This window comes from Solanum dulcamara, chromosome 3 (assembly GCF_947179165.1).
Source record: "Solanum dulcamara chromosome 3, daSolDulc1.2, whole genome shotgun sequence".
NCBI lineage: Eukaryota > Viridiplantae > Streptophyta > Magnoliopsida > Solanales > Solanaceae > Solanum > Solanum dulcamara.
This window is the reverse complement of record NC_077239.1, coordinates 65,779,413-65,796,113: the sequence shown is the minus strand read 5'-3', so window position 1 is coordinate 65,796,113 and position 16,701 is coordinate 65,779,413. Positions and strand designations below refer to the sequence as shown.

Genomic DNA, 16,701 nt, shown 5'->3' with positions numbered 1-16,701 from the left:
TCCTTGTATTTGAGAGGTGTGTACTCCATATTTTAATAGTGAGATCCTTTTACCTCGTGGTGTTTTTCCTCTATCAGTTAGAGGGGTTTCCACGTAAAATTCTCGTGTCCAATTTATTTTCATACTAATTGTCATATCAAACTTTAGTTGTGGTGCTTCCTCCCCCAACAGTGAGTTCCTCATCATAAACAACTACAAGACTCCTATCACAACAGTACCTGGATAACTTTGCCAAATATATCTCAATTTCATCCTACAAAAAATCCTTGACATCATCCATTCAACCCAAAATAATAGATAAAAAAATCAAATTAAAGCGTATCTACACATACACAAAATTTAGATGGACGATAAGCATATGTTTTGTCCAAAGGAATTAAAAAATCCTTTATTTTTGCAATCACTGATCATTTTTTGGATCCTTCAGCAATGGTTCCACGAAACAATTTGTCTGATTGTGTAGTCTGAATCATGTTAACTCATAGTAGCTGCAAGGATTCACCACACCATCTATCACCGCCAGAATTGGGATCTTGTAGCTGCATTTGCAACCAAAAAAGATAGTCAGAGAAGAACCCCTAACATTGTGGACGTGTAGCTTGAGAAGTGGAGTTAAAGAGAAAGCTAAAGCAAGTAATCTTTGGTTTTAGACACTGGACAAGGTTCTGGTCGGTCGCTGTATCTAGTTGGTTGCATCGGTAGGCGTGAATATTTTACACAAAAGAGATAAGGAAAAACTATTTGGATCTTGAAAAGGTGATTCTTTCATCAAAGCCTAACTATTATTTAGTTTTGATGATGAATAAATTATAGGACATGTTACACGGCTGTGGTCGACCTGGTCCGATGAGCAAGTCAAGTTGCAGACTAGCCAGTTATAAAACTGCCATTCTTTGCTGTGGTTGGTAGAACCAGCAGAGACAGCAGACCTGAAGCCAATCAAATGTATCCTAGGTTGTGGATCTCCAAGGTATATACAAAAACCTTGGACAACAAAGTCAGTTAGTTTTTCTCTCCAAGATTTGACAATCAAAAATATGTGTTGGTGCTCTCTCAACAAAAGAAGAACTTCAACAAAAAATGCACGGAACCTAATAGATTTGCTTAAGATACTCTTCGATGTAGCTGTATTGTAGTTTTGAGTCTTATGTGTAATATTGTAAAATCAGTTCCTGATGTATAAAGGGATCTTGATTATTTGCAGATGTATTATTTTACTGTGACTTCATTGCTAGAGTTAGTTTTGGAGTGTGTTTGAAAAGTCTACATCATTGAGAGGTAGTGGTGTAGTGGGCAATAGTGACACTGCTTAGGCTTGAGGCTTGTAATAGTAGTGTTGCAAGCAAAGGGGTGAAGATGGTTAGCAATTAGGTACAATAGGTTGTAATAGTTTACTTTGCTCTTACACCTTAGTGAAGATTGACAGCTAAATCCTGAGGGTCAAGTCGTGGTTTTTCCTTCCTTGAGCAATGAGGTTTTTCACGTAAACATTGTGTGTCATTTTACCTTCTACACTTAACTTGAGCATTTTGTTGACTGACTGTATCAAGGGACCTGGTCTCTTGACTCGTGTGGTGGACTCATATTTTCTAACAATTGGTATCAGAGCAAGTATTCTCTATACGGCTAACACCGAGAGAAGATCTTGTGGACTGAAAGATGGCTGCTCCACCTAATCTTGAAGAGGGATAATCTACTACTAGGACGCCTAGATTTAATGGTCAGTTCTATGGATGGTGGAAAACTCGCATGCACAATTTTCTCATGGAAGAGGATAGCGTACTATGGGAGGTTGTTCTGGATGGACCCTACATTCCTGTAAAAGAGGTTAAAGAAGGAGAAGTTACTCGAGTTATACCAAAAACTCAAAAGGATTATGACGAAGCTGACAGAAAGAAGATAGAGAAGAACTACAAAGCAAAAAAACAGTTGATCTGTGGAATAGGACCTGATGAATACAACTGAATTTTGGCATGTGAATCTGTCAAGGAAATTTAGGACTGCTTAATGATTGCTTACGAAGGAAGTACTCAAGTGAAGGAGTCAAAAGTTGACATGTTAAATACTCAATATGTAAACTTCATTATGAAGGAGGGAAAGACTATTCAGGAGATGCATACCAGGTTCACCTCTATCACGAATGAACTTTGGTGTCTAAGTGAACCCATCCATCCTAGTAAACAGGTTAGGAAAATTTTCAATATCCTTCCTAAGTCCTAGGAAAGGAAAGTGGATGCCATCACAGAAGCAAAGGATTTGAAGATTCTTACCATGGATGAGTTAATTGGAAACCTTCAGACCCATGAATTAAATAAGCAACAAGATTACTCCAGAAAAGACACAAAGTAAGAAAAAATCCTTATCTCTGAATATACCTCAAGGTGAGGATTCTGAAGAACATCAGGATATGGCATACTTAACTAAAAGGTTTCACAAAATTATGAGGAAACATGAAGGGTTCATGAAAAGGGGTAACACAAGCAGAGATGCCAATGGCACCGACCTGTGTCATGGTTGCAGAAAATCAGGACATTTCATTAGAGACTGTCCTATGCAGAAAGGAGAATACAGGAACTACGACAAGTTTGGGGGTGACAGAGACAAAGGAAGGGACTAGGTTCCTGACAAATTAAAAAGGAGAGCTGCAACTGACTATGTTGTGAAGAGAGCACTTGTTGTATGGAGAAACTCTTCAAGCGACTCAGAGGAATCGGATCATCCTGAAAATACATCTATGATGGATGTGAAGGATGATGATGAGATGTTCAATTCCATGTTTGCCTTTATGGAAAAACCTGATGATGAAGCAGACAAAGAGGTAACCTTACTTGACCATAAGGAAAATATCAATGCTTACTCTTTTAGGAAACTCAAAAAACTGGCCTATGTTTTGATTGATTCATTATGTGAATTAACCTCTGAAAAGGATTTTCTAAATAATAACATTGACATTTTTCAAGATGAAAAAACTACCTTGGCCATTCAAATGTCTAAATTAGAAGAAAAAATTATGTCATTGGAAGCAGGGGCGGACCCAAGGCATGTTGAGGGGGTTCATCCGAACCCCCTTCGTTAAACAATTACACTGTATATATAAGATAAAATTTTTAATTTATGTGTATATATTTAACATTGAACCCCCTGAGCATAAGCCAAAGGACTAGCTCAGTGACAAATAGGGTTCAATATTTCGCTTTAGCTTGTCTCAGCTCGCGAGTTCGAATCCGAATAAGCACATTTTTTTTCTATTAGCGTGTTTAATTTTTTTTGAACCCCCTTCATAAAATTCCTGGGTCCGCCACTGATTGGAAGCTGAGAATAGTGTCAAGGAAATGATGGGATGCATTCCTGAAGAAGACGTAAAGCTGTAGGGTAAAGCTAATAGAGTCGAGCTGGAACTTGAAGAAATCCTTAAAAACACTGAATTAAAATTATCCATGGCCCTAGAAAGAAATCTCCAACTAGATAAGGACCTAGTCTGGGTCAAGAAAGAGCTAAGTAAATCTCTCAAGTGGACCACATCGTCCAAAATACTTGAAAATCTGACTAACCAAGGTTATAATGGTGGAAAGGGTCTTGGATGTAAAATGATAGATTCTCCTTTTAATCCACATAATAAGTATGTGTCCGTATCTGATAACTTCCTATGCATTCATTGTGGTAGAAACGGTCATCTAAAAGAGAATTGTGATGCATGAATAAAATCTAAAAAGGGTGTTTCAGAGTATCTCCTGCATAAAGATAGTCAGAAGAAGGCACCTGGTCTATATAAACCGATGAGGAGGGTGATGCTGCCTTACTGGGTCCATACTCTCAATAAAACTCAACCCAAGAACATCATTCATACATATGAATTTATATACAAAAACTCAATAGAAATTATAGATAACCCAAGAACTCAACTCATGGAACCTCAAAACTCAATTCAAATCAAATTAATGAAGATGTAGGTCATGTGGATGAAATCAATCCAATATTGTGAGTAGCCTTACATACCTGTAATGAAGATTATCTCACCAAAAATCAAAGACCCAGCTTAAAGATCTTGAATCCTAACTCTTCTTCTCCTTCCACATCTCTTCTCTCAAAAGCTCTAGGGGTGAATAAGAAGAAAACACCCCTAAGATATGATAAGAGGCGGATTTTAGCCCTAAAATGTAGTGGGGAAAGGTGGTAAAAATGCCAAAAATCCCCTCCCAAAAATATGAAAACTTGCAGAAGTTGAAGCAAAAACTGGCCAAGTCCGCGTCGTGGACTTGGCGCGCACTTCTCTGGTTAACTGGACACAACGTTTTACTCTGAATTACAAAATTGTAATCTTGATGGCGTTGGAAAGAAGACTCAAAGACCTTTAATTTGATAGGTCATGGTCTATCCAATTCATTATATTCTAGGCAATATGGTCGTTTTAAGTTGACCCTTATACGAACTTCAAAAACTTAACCGATAGAAATTCTTTGGACTTTGCTTGGTGTTAGAGATTCCTTATGAACCTAAACCGCATCTAATACTCTTAAAAGAGTTAGGAGTTGATCATAACTCATGTATATAATTAGAAGTCATTCAGTTCGAGTCTATACGCATATGAAGAATGATTCGAGTCTTGGCGGAAAATGTTTTTAGGGTGTTACACATCCTATTCCTAGGCAAGTTACTTTTAATTGAACTGCAAGGACCAGATGAGACAGTCACTATTAACTTAACTGGGAAAAAAGAAGAAGAAACAAACTCTTTACTTGAGACCTATTATCAAGGCTGTTCAGAAAATTGAAAATATAGAAAAGTGCCATGGTACTTGGGATTACAAGCAACCCGAACTTTAAAGTCATCGCATGCCACTATTATGCACATATAAATAAAAGTACTAGATTTATCATGAAATTGGCTAGTTTTATATTGGCTTCTATGTGAAGTCCCAAGCTATTTTAATGCTCCTTAAGTTGAATTAATACTCATTTGATGATTGATGGTCATAAGGGAGGATTAACTTCCTAGGGATGTAAATAGGACGGGTTAGAATGGGGTGGGGCGGGGCATGCCTTAACCTATTAGCATTATGACCTGTCCTATCCTATCTTGTTTAGCATTTTTCAAAAAAATTATCCTGCTTTGCCCCGCCCCGTTAAGCTCTACCCCACCCCGCCCCATTTGCAACAACAATGTGAGATCAAACTAAACCCAAACCTCTCAAGTTACAATACTTTTTAGTTGTACTCAATCTTCCTAAATCTAGGAAATTTTGATGGGTTGGTAATTGCTAGGTTGATTTCAAAACGATTTTCATCACAAAAGTGATTTTTCTTATTCCTGTTAATTTATTATTTTATTTGTTTGAATCAGAGCAAATATATTTGAAGTGATGAAAGCAAATAGTTGCTAACTGCAACAATGAGAAAATTGTATTGTTGCTGTAACATTCTTCAAGAGTGAAAGAGCATGCCATATTTATGTCACCTGACTGTTTAATTTCTTGATGTTATCATCTGCAACTTCCATAATTAAATTTGATGGTGATAATTTAGGTATATTTTTTTACCACTAACTCAAATAATAATGAAATCACAAAAATAAAATCAGAGTGAAAGTCATAGCAAAAGTTTCACAATTAATTGAGTAAACAGAAAATAACACTAACAATAGATTAAAAAGTAGTCCTTAAAAATTAAATCACAGGTAATCACTACAATACTAAAGTTGATAATTTTATCTCAGAATCGATAAGTACTAGTAATAATTATTAGCAAATTGTGTTGATAAAACTAACATGATTTAGCGAGATTGAAGCAATTAGCAGATTTCTCAATTTTCTTCAAGAATTCTGCTCCTATAGCTATCTCATTCCCATTTTCAGACCTTGCCCTGCCCTAACCCATTAAAAATTTTCAAAAATAATAATTTGCCCTCCCCTGACCTACTCCGCCCTGTTTAAAGCTTCCCGCCCCACCCCATTAAGGGTGTGCCCTGCTCCGCCCTGCCCTGCCCCGATTGCCACCCCTATTTCTTAAGTCTTAAAACTGCATATTGGGCTTACAAGGATACAAGAGCAATTAATAATTAAATAAGGAAACTTACATAAATATACTATATTAAGAAAATATTTATCATTTATAACAATAATATTTTTCTTGACTGGTCAATTAAAATACATTTATAATATAGTTTTAATACAATTTTAATACATATTAGCGAAAATAATTTATAAAACACATATAATACAAGTTTTATTCATTAATAATATATTTATCACGCACTTTAATACACTTATAATATATTGTGTCAATTTCTTACCAAACAAGTATAATATATTTTAAAATACTTATAATACATTTATATTTCATGCATAATTCATTTTTAATACATGTCAGATATATCATAATATTGCTATAAATGGTAATAAATAAAAAGTATTTTTAAAATCAGTAATTATTTATTAAAATGTGTTCTATGGTAAGTTTTTCTTAAATAAGCTACTGATGGGCCGAAAACCACCAGAGATTGGATAAATGATGCAATTAATGAAAGGGAAATTTACATAAATGTATAACATTAAGAAAATATTTACTATTTATAGCAATAATATTTTTTTTTCCTCAACACTTATAATACAATTTTAATACATATTAGCGACAATAATTTATAAAACTCATATAATACAAGTTTTATTCATGGATACTTAATTTATCATATACTTTAATACACTTATAATACATTGTGTCAATTTCTTACCAAACAAATATAATATATTTTAAAACACTTATAATACATTTATATTGCATGCATAATTCACTTTTAATACATAGTAGATATATCATAATATTGTTATATATTGTTATAAATGGTAATAAATAAAAAGTATCGCCAAAATCAGTAATTATTTATTAAAAAATGGTTTTTCTAGTAATTTTTCCTTAATGAAATAGGGTTTGGAGAGAAAATACTCCTTCCCAGTTCATGACTTGTGTGAGCAGGGAACAAGTGAAATTAAGATCTTTACAAATTCATCAAATAAAGAGGTATAAATATCCAACATGACTTATGCAACTTATAGAGTAACAAATTCATTTTTTCATTCTTACTTTTATGGAATTAGAGGTCAATATGATCGTCTACTACTTGGATGATGCCCAAGTATATATATTTTTCTAACTAACCAGATTGTCAAACGAAATCCTATATATCATCTATTTCTAATTCTAAAGCAGAAGCAAACAGGATTTGATGGCTGCAACTTCCACAACATGACTTTAGAATTAAACTAGGAGAGAGATTAAGACTTAGAATTAAAATAATGGTTATCTAAGAAGAGTAAATGGGTGTAAATTATTATCTAATATGCTACAACTTGAGTTGGCTATACGTGAATAGTCCAGGTAGTACTCAATGCCATTAAGAGTTCTTGCATGACCTTTGACTTGGAATTGAAAGCATGCCAACTAAGATTATTGATTTAAGTAAGCAATTGCATATAATTCATTTCTTAGGGAGTATTCAATCTCTATTCTTTACAGTTGAGAGGAATATTTTATGAACTTAGTTTTACCAATTCTTTAGAACTCCCAGGTTTAAATTGTTCTTAAGTTTTTGTCATGCTTATATAACAGTTCATGAATTAATTTTAGTTCTGGTTCATATCTGTTTGAGATATGGAACTTTAAGGCTTAACTCAAGAAAGGTGAATTGAGCTTAATAGTTACGACTTGATATTGTCAAGTTATATTATTTGTAGATTGACATTTGTGAGCGTGCTATGAACGTTGGAAGTGCCTGCTAAATACTTTGGGGCTAAGTTAAGGCTTACTCTCCTAATAGGAGATTCCGTTAGAACACTCATGCTCCATAGATACGATGATATCCCCACGTTATGTCTTCTTGTGGTCAAGCACTTAGTTCACACCATCATTCTTATTCAGTGTGACTATATATGAAAACACAATGATCTTGGGTGAATATATGTGTCCATGTGCCTTGCTTTGCCCACATTTAGTAGTCGTTTTGAGAATATCTTATATCTTAATTGTTGTGTTTTGGATTGAATGAATGATAAGTGTGCACTAAGGTGTGTGATTAGTGATTGCAGGAATTTTGGAGGAAAGTGGATCACTCAAAAGCAAAAAATTGCAATGGTACAAGCTGATTGGAGCAAGAAGGAAGATCAAAAGGAAGATCTGGGATGGAGCGCACTGCAGGCGCGCCGCCCCATCACTTGAACTACAGAATCTAGACACGGGTGCACTGCAAGCGCACCGCGCCAATGCCTGAACTACTGAAGGTTTGGTCGGGCGCACTGCAAGCACGCTGCCCCAAAGCTAAAACTACTGAAGGGCATTTATGGAGCTATCTGGGTGCGCTGCACCAATATGTCCCCAAAGAAAAATTCTGAAATTTTAATTAATCTGGGTCCCGCAAGGAAAAAAAGATTTTTTCCCCAAACCCTATAAATAGACCCTTAGGGCTTTTTGACTAGAAAGGCACTCTATGGGAAGGATAATGTCACGCCCCGGGAGGGTACCCTAGATATGCCGACACTCAAAAACCATTACTGGCTCCTAAGTGAACCACTTGGCCTGATCACACATCCTGCATTCATTCAATTAGCGGAAGACTTAAAATAAAGAGATAATTAGGTGGGCAATTCCAATCAACAATCTAGCTCAAGGAGGAAAGACCATGGGCCAACAAATTGAACTTCAATATATGTCATTAAAATAGTCTGACAAGAATAATTCAAGAAAATAAAATACTCGATCGACCCATCACTATATAGTCTATGAAGCCTCTATCACTACTATCTAATTGGTGCCAATGACAGGTTCATGGCTACCTAAAATCAGAATGAAAAGACTAAACTCAATGCAAGAATAACATAAATGGCATCCTCCGAATGTAGGGGAGGACTCACCAATAAGCTGAGTGAGAACATATCTTCAATGATGCGCCTATTGATGATCTCTTAAACTTGTTTCTGCATCATGAAATGATGTAGGTCTAAATGGACGTTAGTGCGTGGAATGTACGAGTATGTAAAATGACAGAATGAAACATGCACCAAGATAGAATAATGCCGACAATAAGTCTAAAGTAAGGATACGGTTTAGACAGAGACTAATATTGTACAATTCAATTTAATCCAATCATATACAATTCGATCCAATCCAATTATATACAATCCAATCCAATCTAATCATATACAATCCAATCCAATCTAATCATATACAATCCAATCCAATCTAATCATATACAATCTGATTCAATCCAATCACATACCATCCAATCCAATCCAATCATATACAATCCGATTCAATCCAATCACATGCCATTTAATCCAATTCGATACAATTCAATCCAAATCAACGAATAAAGTCAAAGGACTCAACTCAATAAATATGTAAATTAGAATTTAGAAATGTTTTACAAATCGAATCAATCCTCTACAATACCAATCCAACTATATCATGCACAATCAACTCAATAATAAACTTAAAGGATTCGACTCAACAAATATGCAAATTAGAATTTAACAATGTTTCACAATTCGACCCAATCATCCACAATCTCAATCAAACCAATCATATCATGCACAATCCACTCAATTTGGGAGTTTCTCTAACTGACAACCATCATCTATGAGTTAAGGATGTACAACAAGCCGACGTTGTTGCCACATCCGTTCAATACTTTGCCAGGGTATGAACAAATCAACCAATCATGGATCCAACAATCAATCAAGTTCTATCGTGTCAAGACAATGAAATAAGGAAACATCTGACTTTAACGGTTCAATCCTTTCCTACGTTGGCTACATAGTTCATGGAATTCGAGTAGGGACTATATCCTTACCCAGTTCAGTGTTCAATACTCCTCTCAAGAATAAATATGCTCATATCTATCAGATGAGTAAAATACTCAAAATACTCATTTAGTCTCTTTTGGACTTAGTTCAAATCAACTCATTTAGTCTCATTGGACTCTTTTCAAAACTCAATCAATCTGGTCTCATTGAACCTTCTTTCAAAATCAACTCATCTCAATCATCAAACTCTTCTTTTCAAATTTTATATAATCTCTACTCAATGAATGTAGTAAATATTAAATGCATTTAAAACATAATTTTAACCCTTCAACTCAATCTCAAAATAGACGTTTTAATGTAAAATTGCTCAACTCATTATACTCAAAATACTCATGCTCAAAATAATAATTAAGAGACTTCTCAAACTCAACTCATGCGTCTTTTTTTTCCCCAAAATCTAACATCCCATAAAACTTGTGACATGCGACATAATAGCCTATCGGCTGGTGACGCCACTTACAAAGATGACACTCTATACCCACGACTCTGTCTGCAAAGTCTCTAACTTCGAACGAAACATCATAGCGCCTATACTCTGACTCGGCAGCACTCCAGAAACAAGTGGAGTTGCTAACCCCGCTACAACATCTTCTATAATAGCTTCTACTCGTCTTGGTGTACCTGCGCGACATGAAACACAACCCCCGAAGAAAAAGGGGGTCAGTACGAGTAATGTACTGAGTATGTAAGACATGAAAATTAGCATAACAAACAACATAAGGTATGAAAAACCATATCATAGAATCATATAACATATAGTGAGATAAGAGAGTAACCTGTACATATGAGTGCCCTTTTAGGCCAGATGCCATGCATGCTTTTCTTTTTCTTTAAAAACATTTCTTTTTCATATACATAGAAAATAGAAGTCATATCACCGAACAACGTCGGCTCGCCCACATATGTCCAGCGTCCGGGCATCCTGCGTCCGGGATGGAAATTACTCCAACTAATCAGGTGGGAATGCATCTATAGCGACATATATACACCTCCCCATATCCCCAATATACTTATACATATACATATAGACAGCATGCACGAGAGCCCAACGAAAGTCGTGTATTTATCGGAGTGACGGAAGGTCGGTAACCTCCGATTGTATTATAGACTAACCATGGTCGCTTTATCTCACCTTGAAGGAACAATTATTATAGTCTGAGACTATCAACGAAGGATAATATTAAGAGAACGTAGAATAAGGTCACAATCTCGTAAGGTGCCAAATCGTATACATATACATATATACATAGGACCAATTTTCAAGACTCGTAGAATAATCAGAATGAGCTATGATTCAAAAAATCAAGACAAGATTCATGTCAAGTACCTTTCAAAAATTACCATGGATTATATCACAATAAAACTTTTGGAATCATATACACATATCTAAGCACGAGAAAATATCCTTTGGAAACTCAAGAAAATTGGCCATCCTAGTGGCTCTACGAATAGGACTTCCTTGAAATTTGTATAAAATGACATATACTTGTTTCATAAAACCCATGCCAAAAGAAAGAGTAGCTCTATATACTAATGTCAAAACATGCCAAGAGAAAGAAGGGTAAACCTTACATACATGAATCCGTTCTTATCATAGCCATCATAGACATATTCTCATCCTTGACATCATCAATGTCGTTGTAAAACATATCCATCGTTATTGTTATAAAAACTTGTAATACTGTAAAGCTTTATTTTGGGAAACTATAGGTATTTTGGAAAACATTGACGGTTTATAGGAAAAGTAGTCATTTCCTTGGGACCATTGACACCTAGATTTTGAAAACAAAGAAAATATGGAAGCACTTACGAAACCATAACATCGGAATCATGCCTTGAAAGAAAAGGATAAGCCTTACATACTTATGCCAAAGACATGCCAAAAGAAGGAACGGTTAGATTTACATACTTGTGCCGCGCCTTACTAGATACGCTTATGCGTACAACTTGTTTTTCTACATTCAAGAGAGTTGACATAGTCATTAGATTCACCACCATATACTTGTCTTAATCCTTCAAATAAATTAATTTCCAATCTGCCAAAATTTCGGCAGCATCTCCCCTATAAATACACCATCCCCGAGATCTCAACTCGGATACCATGTCAACAACCATATCAAAAACAACAACCAGCAGTATATATATAATCAAATCACCTCAACTTTACACAACACAAGCTCCAAACAACTAGCATAAAACTACGATACCAAAATATAGTTTTTAACCTTTATTTCATAAAATCTTTAACCATACCAACCGGGGGGTCGTGTGGCTGCAACAAGAAGCACCCACACCCTTTTTAAAACACTTTAAAGCCCTGCAACATGCAACCCAACCAGCTGCAACCGCAGCACCACAACGACAACACACTACGCGACTTCGATTTAACTACTACGACTTTAATTTAGTAGTTTCTAACATCAAGCATCCTTATACAATTTCTCTACTTCCAGCCATATTTAGGATATGTAATACACCTCATAAAAATATCATAAACTCCAACTTGAAAGGAAAAACCTTACCTTGCTCAAAACTCATCAATCTCGTCGAAACTTACCTCGGAAGCTTTCCTAACGCGGCTAGAACTTTGGGACTGCTTGGTGACGTTTTGGTACTGATACAAACCATAAAATTTTATTGCTAATACCTTCATAACATCATGGTACACCCTAGATAATTAATTCATGGGACGAAATTGGAAAACTTACCTCTTTTCTCCTCCAAATCCGTAGGTCTTTCTCTCTAGTCTAGAGTTTCTCTTCTTCTCTTCTTTTATTTTCTAGACTCTTCTTGAAATAAATGGAACTTATGAGATATTGATGACTAAAAGTCATCTACATATATATATATATATATATATATATATATATATATATATATATATATAGGCTACTTTAAGGAGGTGACATGTGTCAACCCCTAAGTGGTGACACATGTCAAGCCCTAAGTGGTGACAAGTGTGAAGCCTTCATTGGGCCAACACCTCTCTCTCCTCCAATGGAGGGCTGCCATGTGGCATGTGGGGACCACCCCTATATGAATTTTCTTGAACACTTTGGTTGTGAAATTCCCGATTTACCCCTAGCCTTCCACAATATTACAATAGGCCACTTTGCGAATTTTCCTTTTTGCCCTTTGCCTTTCCCAATATTTCCACACTATTAATGTTCATAAATAATATTCATAACCAACTTGTATAAAAAAAAATTGGAAGATGGTCATTCCCTTCCCTTTACCACGACTACTTTAAAATATCCAACCGTATAAAATATGGGATATAACATCTGGATTTTGGAAAGCAAGATTTGGAAAGCTTAGCTATGTTTTTTTTCATTTCTTTTGATGTACAAGTCTAAATAGATTAAGTATGTAATATGAGGTAACGGGTTCGCTCGGCTCCGAGCATGGGGTCGGGTGCCCATCACACCCTATTAATATCGGGGTGTGACATCCTCTTTCCAACGCCACCAAGTTTTCCTTATTTGAAGTTCGGAGTAAAATGTTATGGCCATTTCGATAGAGCTGTTCAAACAGGTGAGGATTATGGACCGTGGTGGCCTTCCATGAAACGCAATATGGTCCGTAGTGGCTGTCTGTGAAGGCCACTTTGTAAACCCATTTAAGCCTTGGGATCACTAGGAGCACCACGACTTGTAATGCTCTTTCGTAAACCTCATTATGATCCGTAATAGTGTCCGTGATGAAGGTTCAGAGACTTTTCTGCAACACTTTCCGAAGTATTTTCCAAGTTTTTTACCACGGAACCCTACCACGGTCCATGGTGGGCATGACGGAATGTGATGGTCCCCCATGAAGTCCAATTTCGGCAAGTTTTAAAAGGCATATTTTAGTCTTTTCCTACATTTTAACTCAAAGTGAGGTCGTTTTGAAGGAAAAATCCACCCATCTAAAAGACTAAGTCTTCGTATGCTCATTTCCTCTCACTCAAATTTCTAAGACCCAAGCTTTAACCTCTCAAATTCCTCTCAAGTTTTCTTCCTCTATCTCCAAGAAAGATTCTAGGGTTTCACTCCAAGAAGATCAAGTCTCCATTTCTTTTCAAGTTTTTCATTAAAGAGTTGACTCCTCAAGGTATGTGGGTTTTTATCCATAGGTCCTTCCACCCATGGAGCTCAAATATTTTTTCAAACTAGCTTTTCAATTTTAAATGATCAAATTTTATGGAATTTTACACGATGATTCCAAATGCATAGTTCATGATATATTTGAAGTTTATTTACTTATATTGATATATATTGACTCTCAATTTCATGAAATGAATGGGTTGCTAAGGTTCTTATATGAAGGTTTGAAAAGTAGTTTTGAAGTGCATATTGTTATATCCCTCATTTTGGTATTTTTGGATAATTCGAGAAAAACCGCGGGAAGTTTAAAACAAGGCCATATTTTATTTTGTTTAGCACACAAGTTGCTTATGAAAATTATGAATTGGAAATATCAAGAATGTCTAGGGGAAAAAGGGAAATTCGCAATATGACTCATGAAAATATGGAGGAAGATAAGGGGCAAATTTGGAAATTAGATTTTTTTTTTCATGAAGTGCGAAAAAAATAAAAAAAATAAAATAGGCTTGATCACTTGGGCCTAGGTGGCCATCCATAGTGATGGGCCAAATCCCATATGGATAAAAAGAAGAAGAAAAAAAAAGAAAAAGGCCCAAAAGAATGACTTATTAGTCATCTTGATTTTTTTAATTCCTAGAAGCTTCAAGAAGCTTGGAGAGAAAGAAGAAAGGGAGAAAATAAAAAGGGACATTTGGCCATGTTCTAATAGGCAAGAATTTTGGAAAAATTCTCACCAAAAATTATTCTTTCTTGGCCAAACAACTAATTGGAGGGTCCTTAACAAAGTGGAGTAGTTGTTGGAGAAAGAAAACCATTCATTCTTGCACGGCACAATTCTAGCCAAGTTGAAGAACTAAGTGGAAAAGGTAAGGTTTCAATCTTCTTTATATGTTATGGATGGTTGGTATATATTGTAGAGCGAAGGAATGGATGAAGTATATAAAAATAAGTGTGTTGGTGTTGGCCGTGTATGTGTGATGTTGTGTAGAGAGAATGGATTAATTTTATGTAGTATGTGGTTGTTGTTGTAAGGTATAAAAATGGATGAAAAATTCATGAAAATATGCATGTAGTTGTGTGGCCAAATATGGGGGTGGTTTGACAAGTTATGGTGAATTGATTCTATTTAGTGTTTTAGTTGTTGTTATGGATTCTATGTTGCTAATAAAAGCTTAAGGATCCTTATAAAGTTGTAGTAGTTGGAGACTTGTTTTAGAAGTTTGTAAAGTTAATATAATGTTCTTGCATATATGGAAGCTAATGTTGTTAGTATGATGTGGTTAGTGTGTAAATTATTGGGTTGTCATAATTGAATTTGAAAGAAGGAATTAGATTGTTATTGTTCTTATTGGAGTTGAAAGGTCTTGGAGGAAGTAGTATATTGATTTGGTATTGTTGTTGGTAATGTAACCGAGTTGAATTCTCAGATTGTTGTTGATAAAATTGGCCGAGTTAGATTCTTGGAGATGGTGTATTTACAGGGGAAGTGCTGTCAAAATTTCGGTAGACAAAATGTTAGTTTTGGATGAGGTTCTTGGATATCTACAGCTAATGTTTGCATTCGTTAACCTTGTTTTAGATTTTGGGAAGGCCAAGAGTTAAGTGGGATTGACTAAAGAAGAGGCCAAGGTATGTAAGGCTTACCCTTTTCCTTCAAGGCATGATTTCGATGTTATGGTTTCATAAGTGCTTCCATATTTTCTTTTTTTTTTCAAAAGCTAGGTGTCAATGGTCCCAAGGAAATGACTATTTTTCCTATAACCTGTCAATGTTTTCTAAAATGTCTATAGTCTCCCAAAACAAAGGTTTACAGTATTACAAGCTTTTATGACAATAACGATGGATATGTTTTACAACGACATTGATGATGTCGAGGATGAGAATATGTCTATGATGGCTATGATAAGAATGGCTTCATGTATGTAAGGTTTACTCTTCTTTCTCTTGGCATGTTTTGACATAAGTATATAGAGCTACTCTTTCTTTTGGCATGGGTTTTATGAAACAAGTATATGACATTTTATACAATTTCAAGAAAGTCCTATTCATAGAGCCACTAGGATGGCTAATTCTCTTGAGTTTCCAAAGGATATTTTCTCGTGCTTAGATATGTGTATATGATTCCAAAAGTTTTATTTTGATATAATCCATGGTAATTTTTGAAAGGTACTTGACATGACTCTTGTCTTGATGTTTTTGAATCATAGCTCATTTCAATTATTCTACGAGTCTTGAAAATTGGTCCTATGTTCATATGCATACGATTTGGTGCCTTATGAGATTGTGACCTTATTCTACGTTCTCTTAATATTATCCTTCGTTGATAGTCTCATCTTATAATAATTATTCCTTCAAGGTGAGACAAAGCGACCATGGTTAGTCTATAATACAATCGGAGGTTACCGACCTTCCGTCACTCCAATAGATACATGACTTTCGTTGAGATCTTGTGCGTGCTGTCTATATGTATATGTATATAGGGGATATGGGAAAGTTTCATATGTGGCGCTATAGATGCATTGCCACCTGATCAGTTTGAGTAATTTCCATCCTGGACGCGGGACATATGTGGGCGATATGACATGTTCTATTTTCTATGGATATGAAAAAAAAATATTTTTAAAGGAAAAGACTAGCATGCATGGCATCCGGCCTAAAAGGCACTCATATGTACAGGTTACTCTCTTATCTCACTATATGTTCTATAATTCTATGATATGGTTGTTCATACCTTATGTTCTTTGTTATGTTGATTTTCATGCCTTA

At 35.4% G+C, this 16,701-nt stretch overlaps 1 protein-coding gene across 1 annotated transcript; it reads left to right on the top strand.

Moving 5' to 3' along the window:
- Positions 1 to 2,440: 2,440 nt before the first annotated feature.
- On the top strand, positions 2,441 to 16,478 carry LOC129883612 (uncharacterized). Its single transcript, XM_055958239.1, has 3 exons — positions 2,441 to 2,583; positions 2,638 to 2,818; positions 16,416 to 16,478. Exons 1-3 carry the CDS (start codon positions 2,441 to 2,443, stop codon positions 16,476 to 16,478), a joined length of 387 nt encoding a protein of 128 aa, XP_055814214.1.
- The last annotated feature ends 223 nt before the right edge of the window (positions 16,479 to 16,701 follow it).

Coding starts and splice junctions, on each gene's coding strand:
- LOC129883612 (XM_055958239.1), top strand. CDS start 2,441: ATGAGGAAACATGAAGGGTTCATGAAAAGGGGTAACACAAGCAGAGAT. Junction 2,584..2,637: donor GAATACAGGAACTACGACAA/GTTTGGGGGTGA, acceptor CAAATTAAAAAG/GAGAGCTGCAACTGACTATG. Junction 2,819..16,415: donor ATGATGAAGCAGACAAAGAG/GTAACCTTACTT, acceptor ATATGTATATAG/GGGATATGGGAAAGTTTCAT.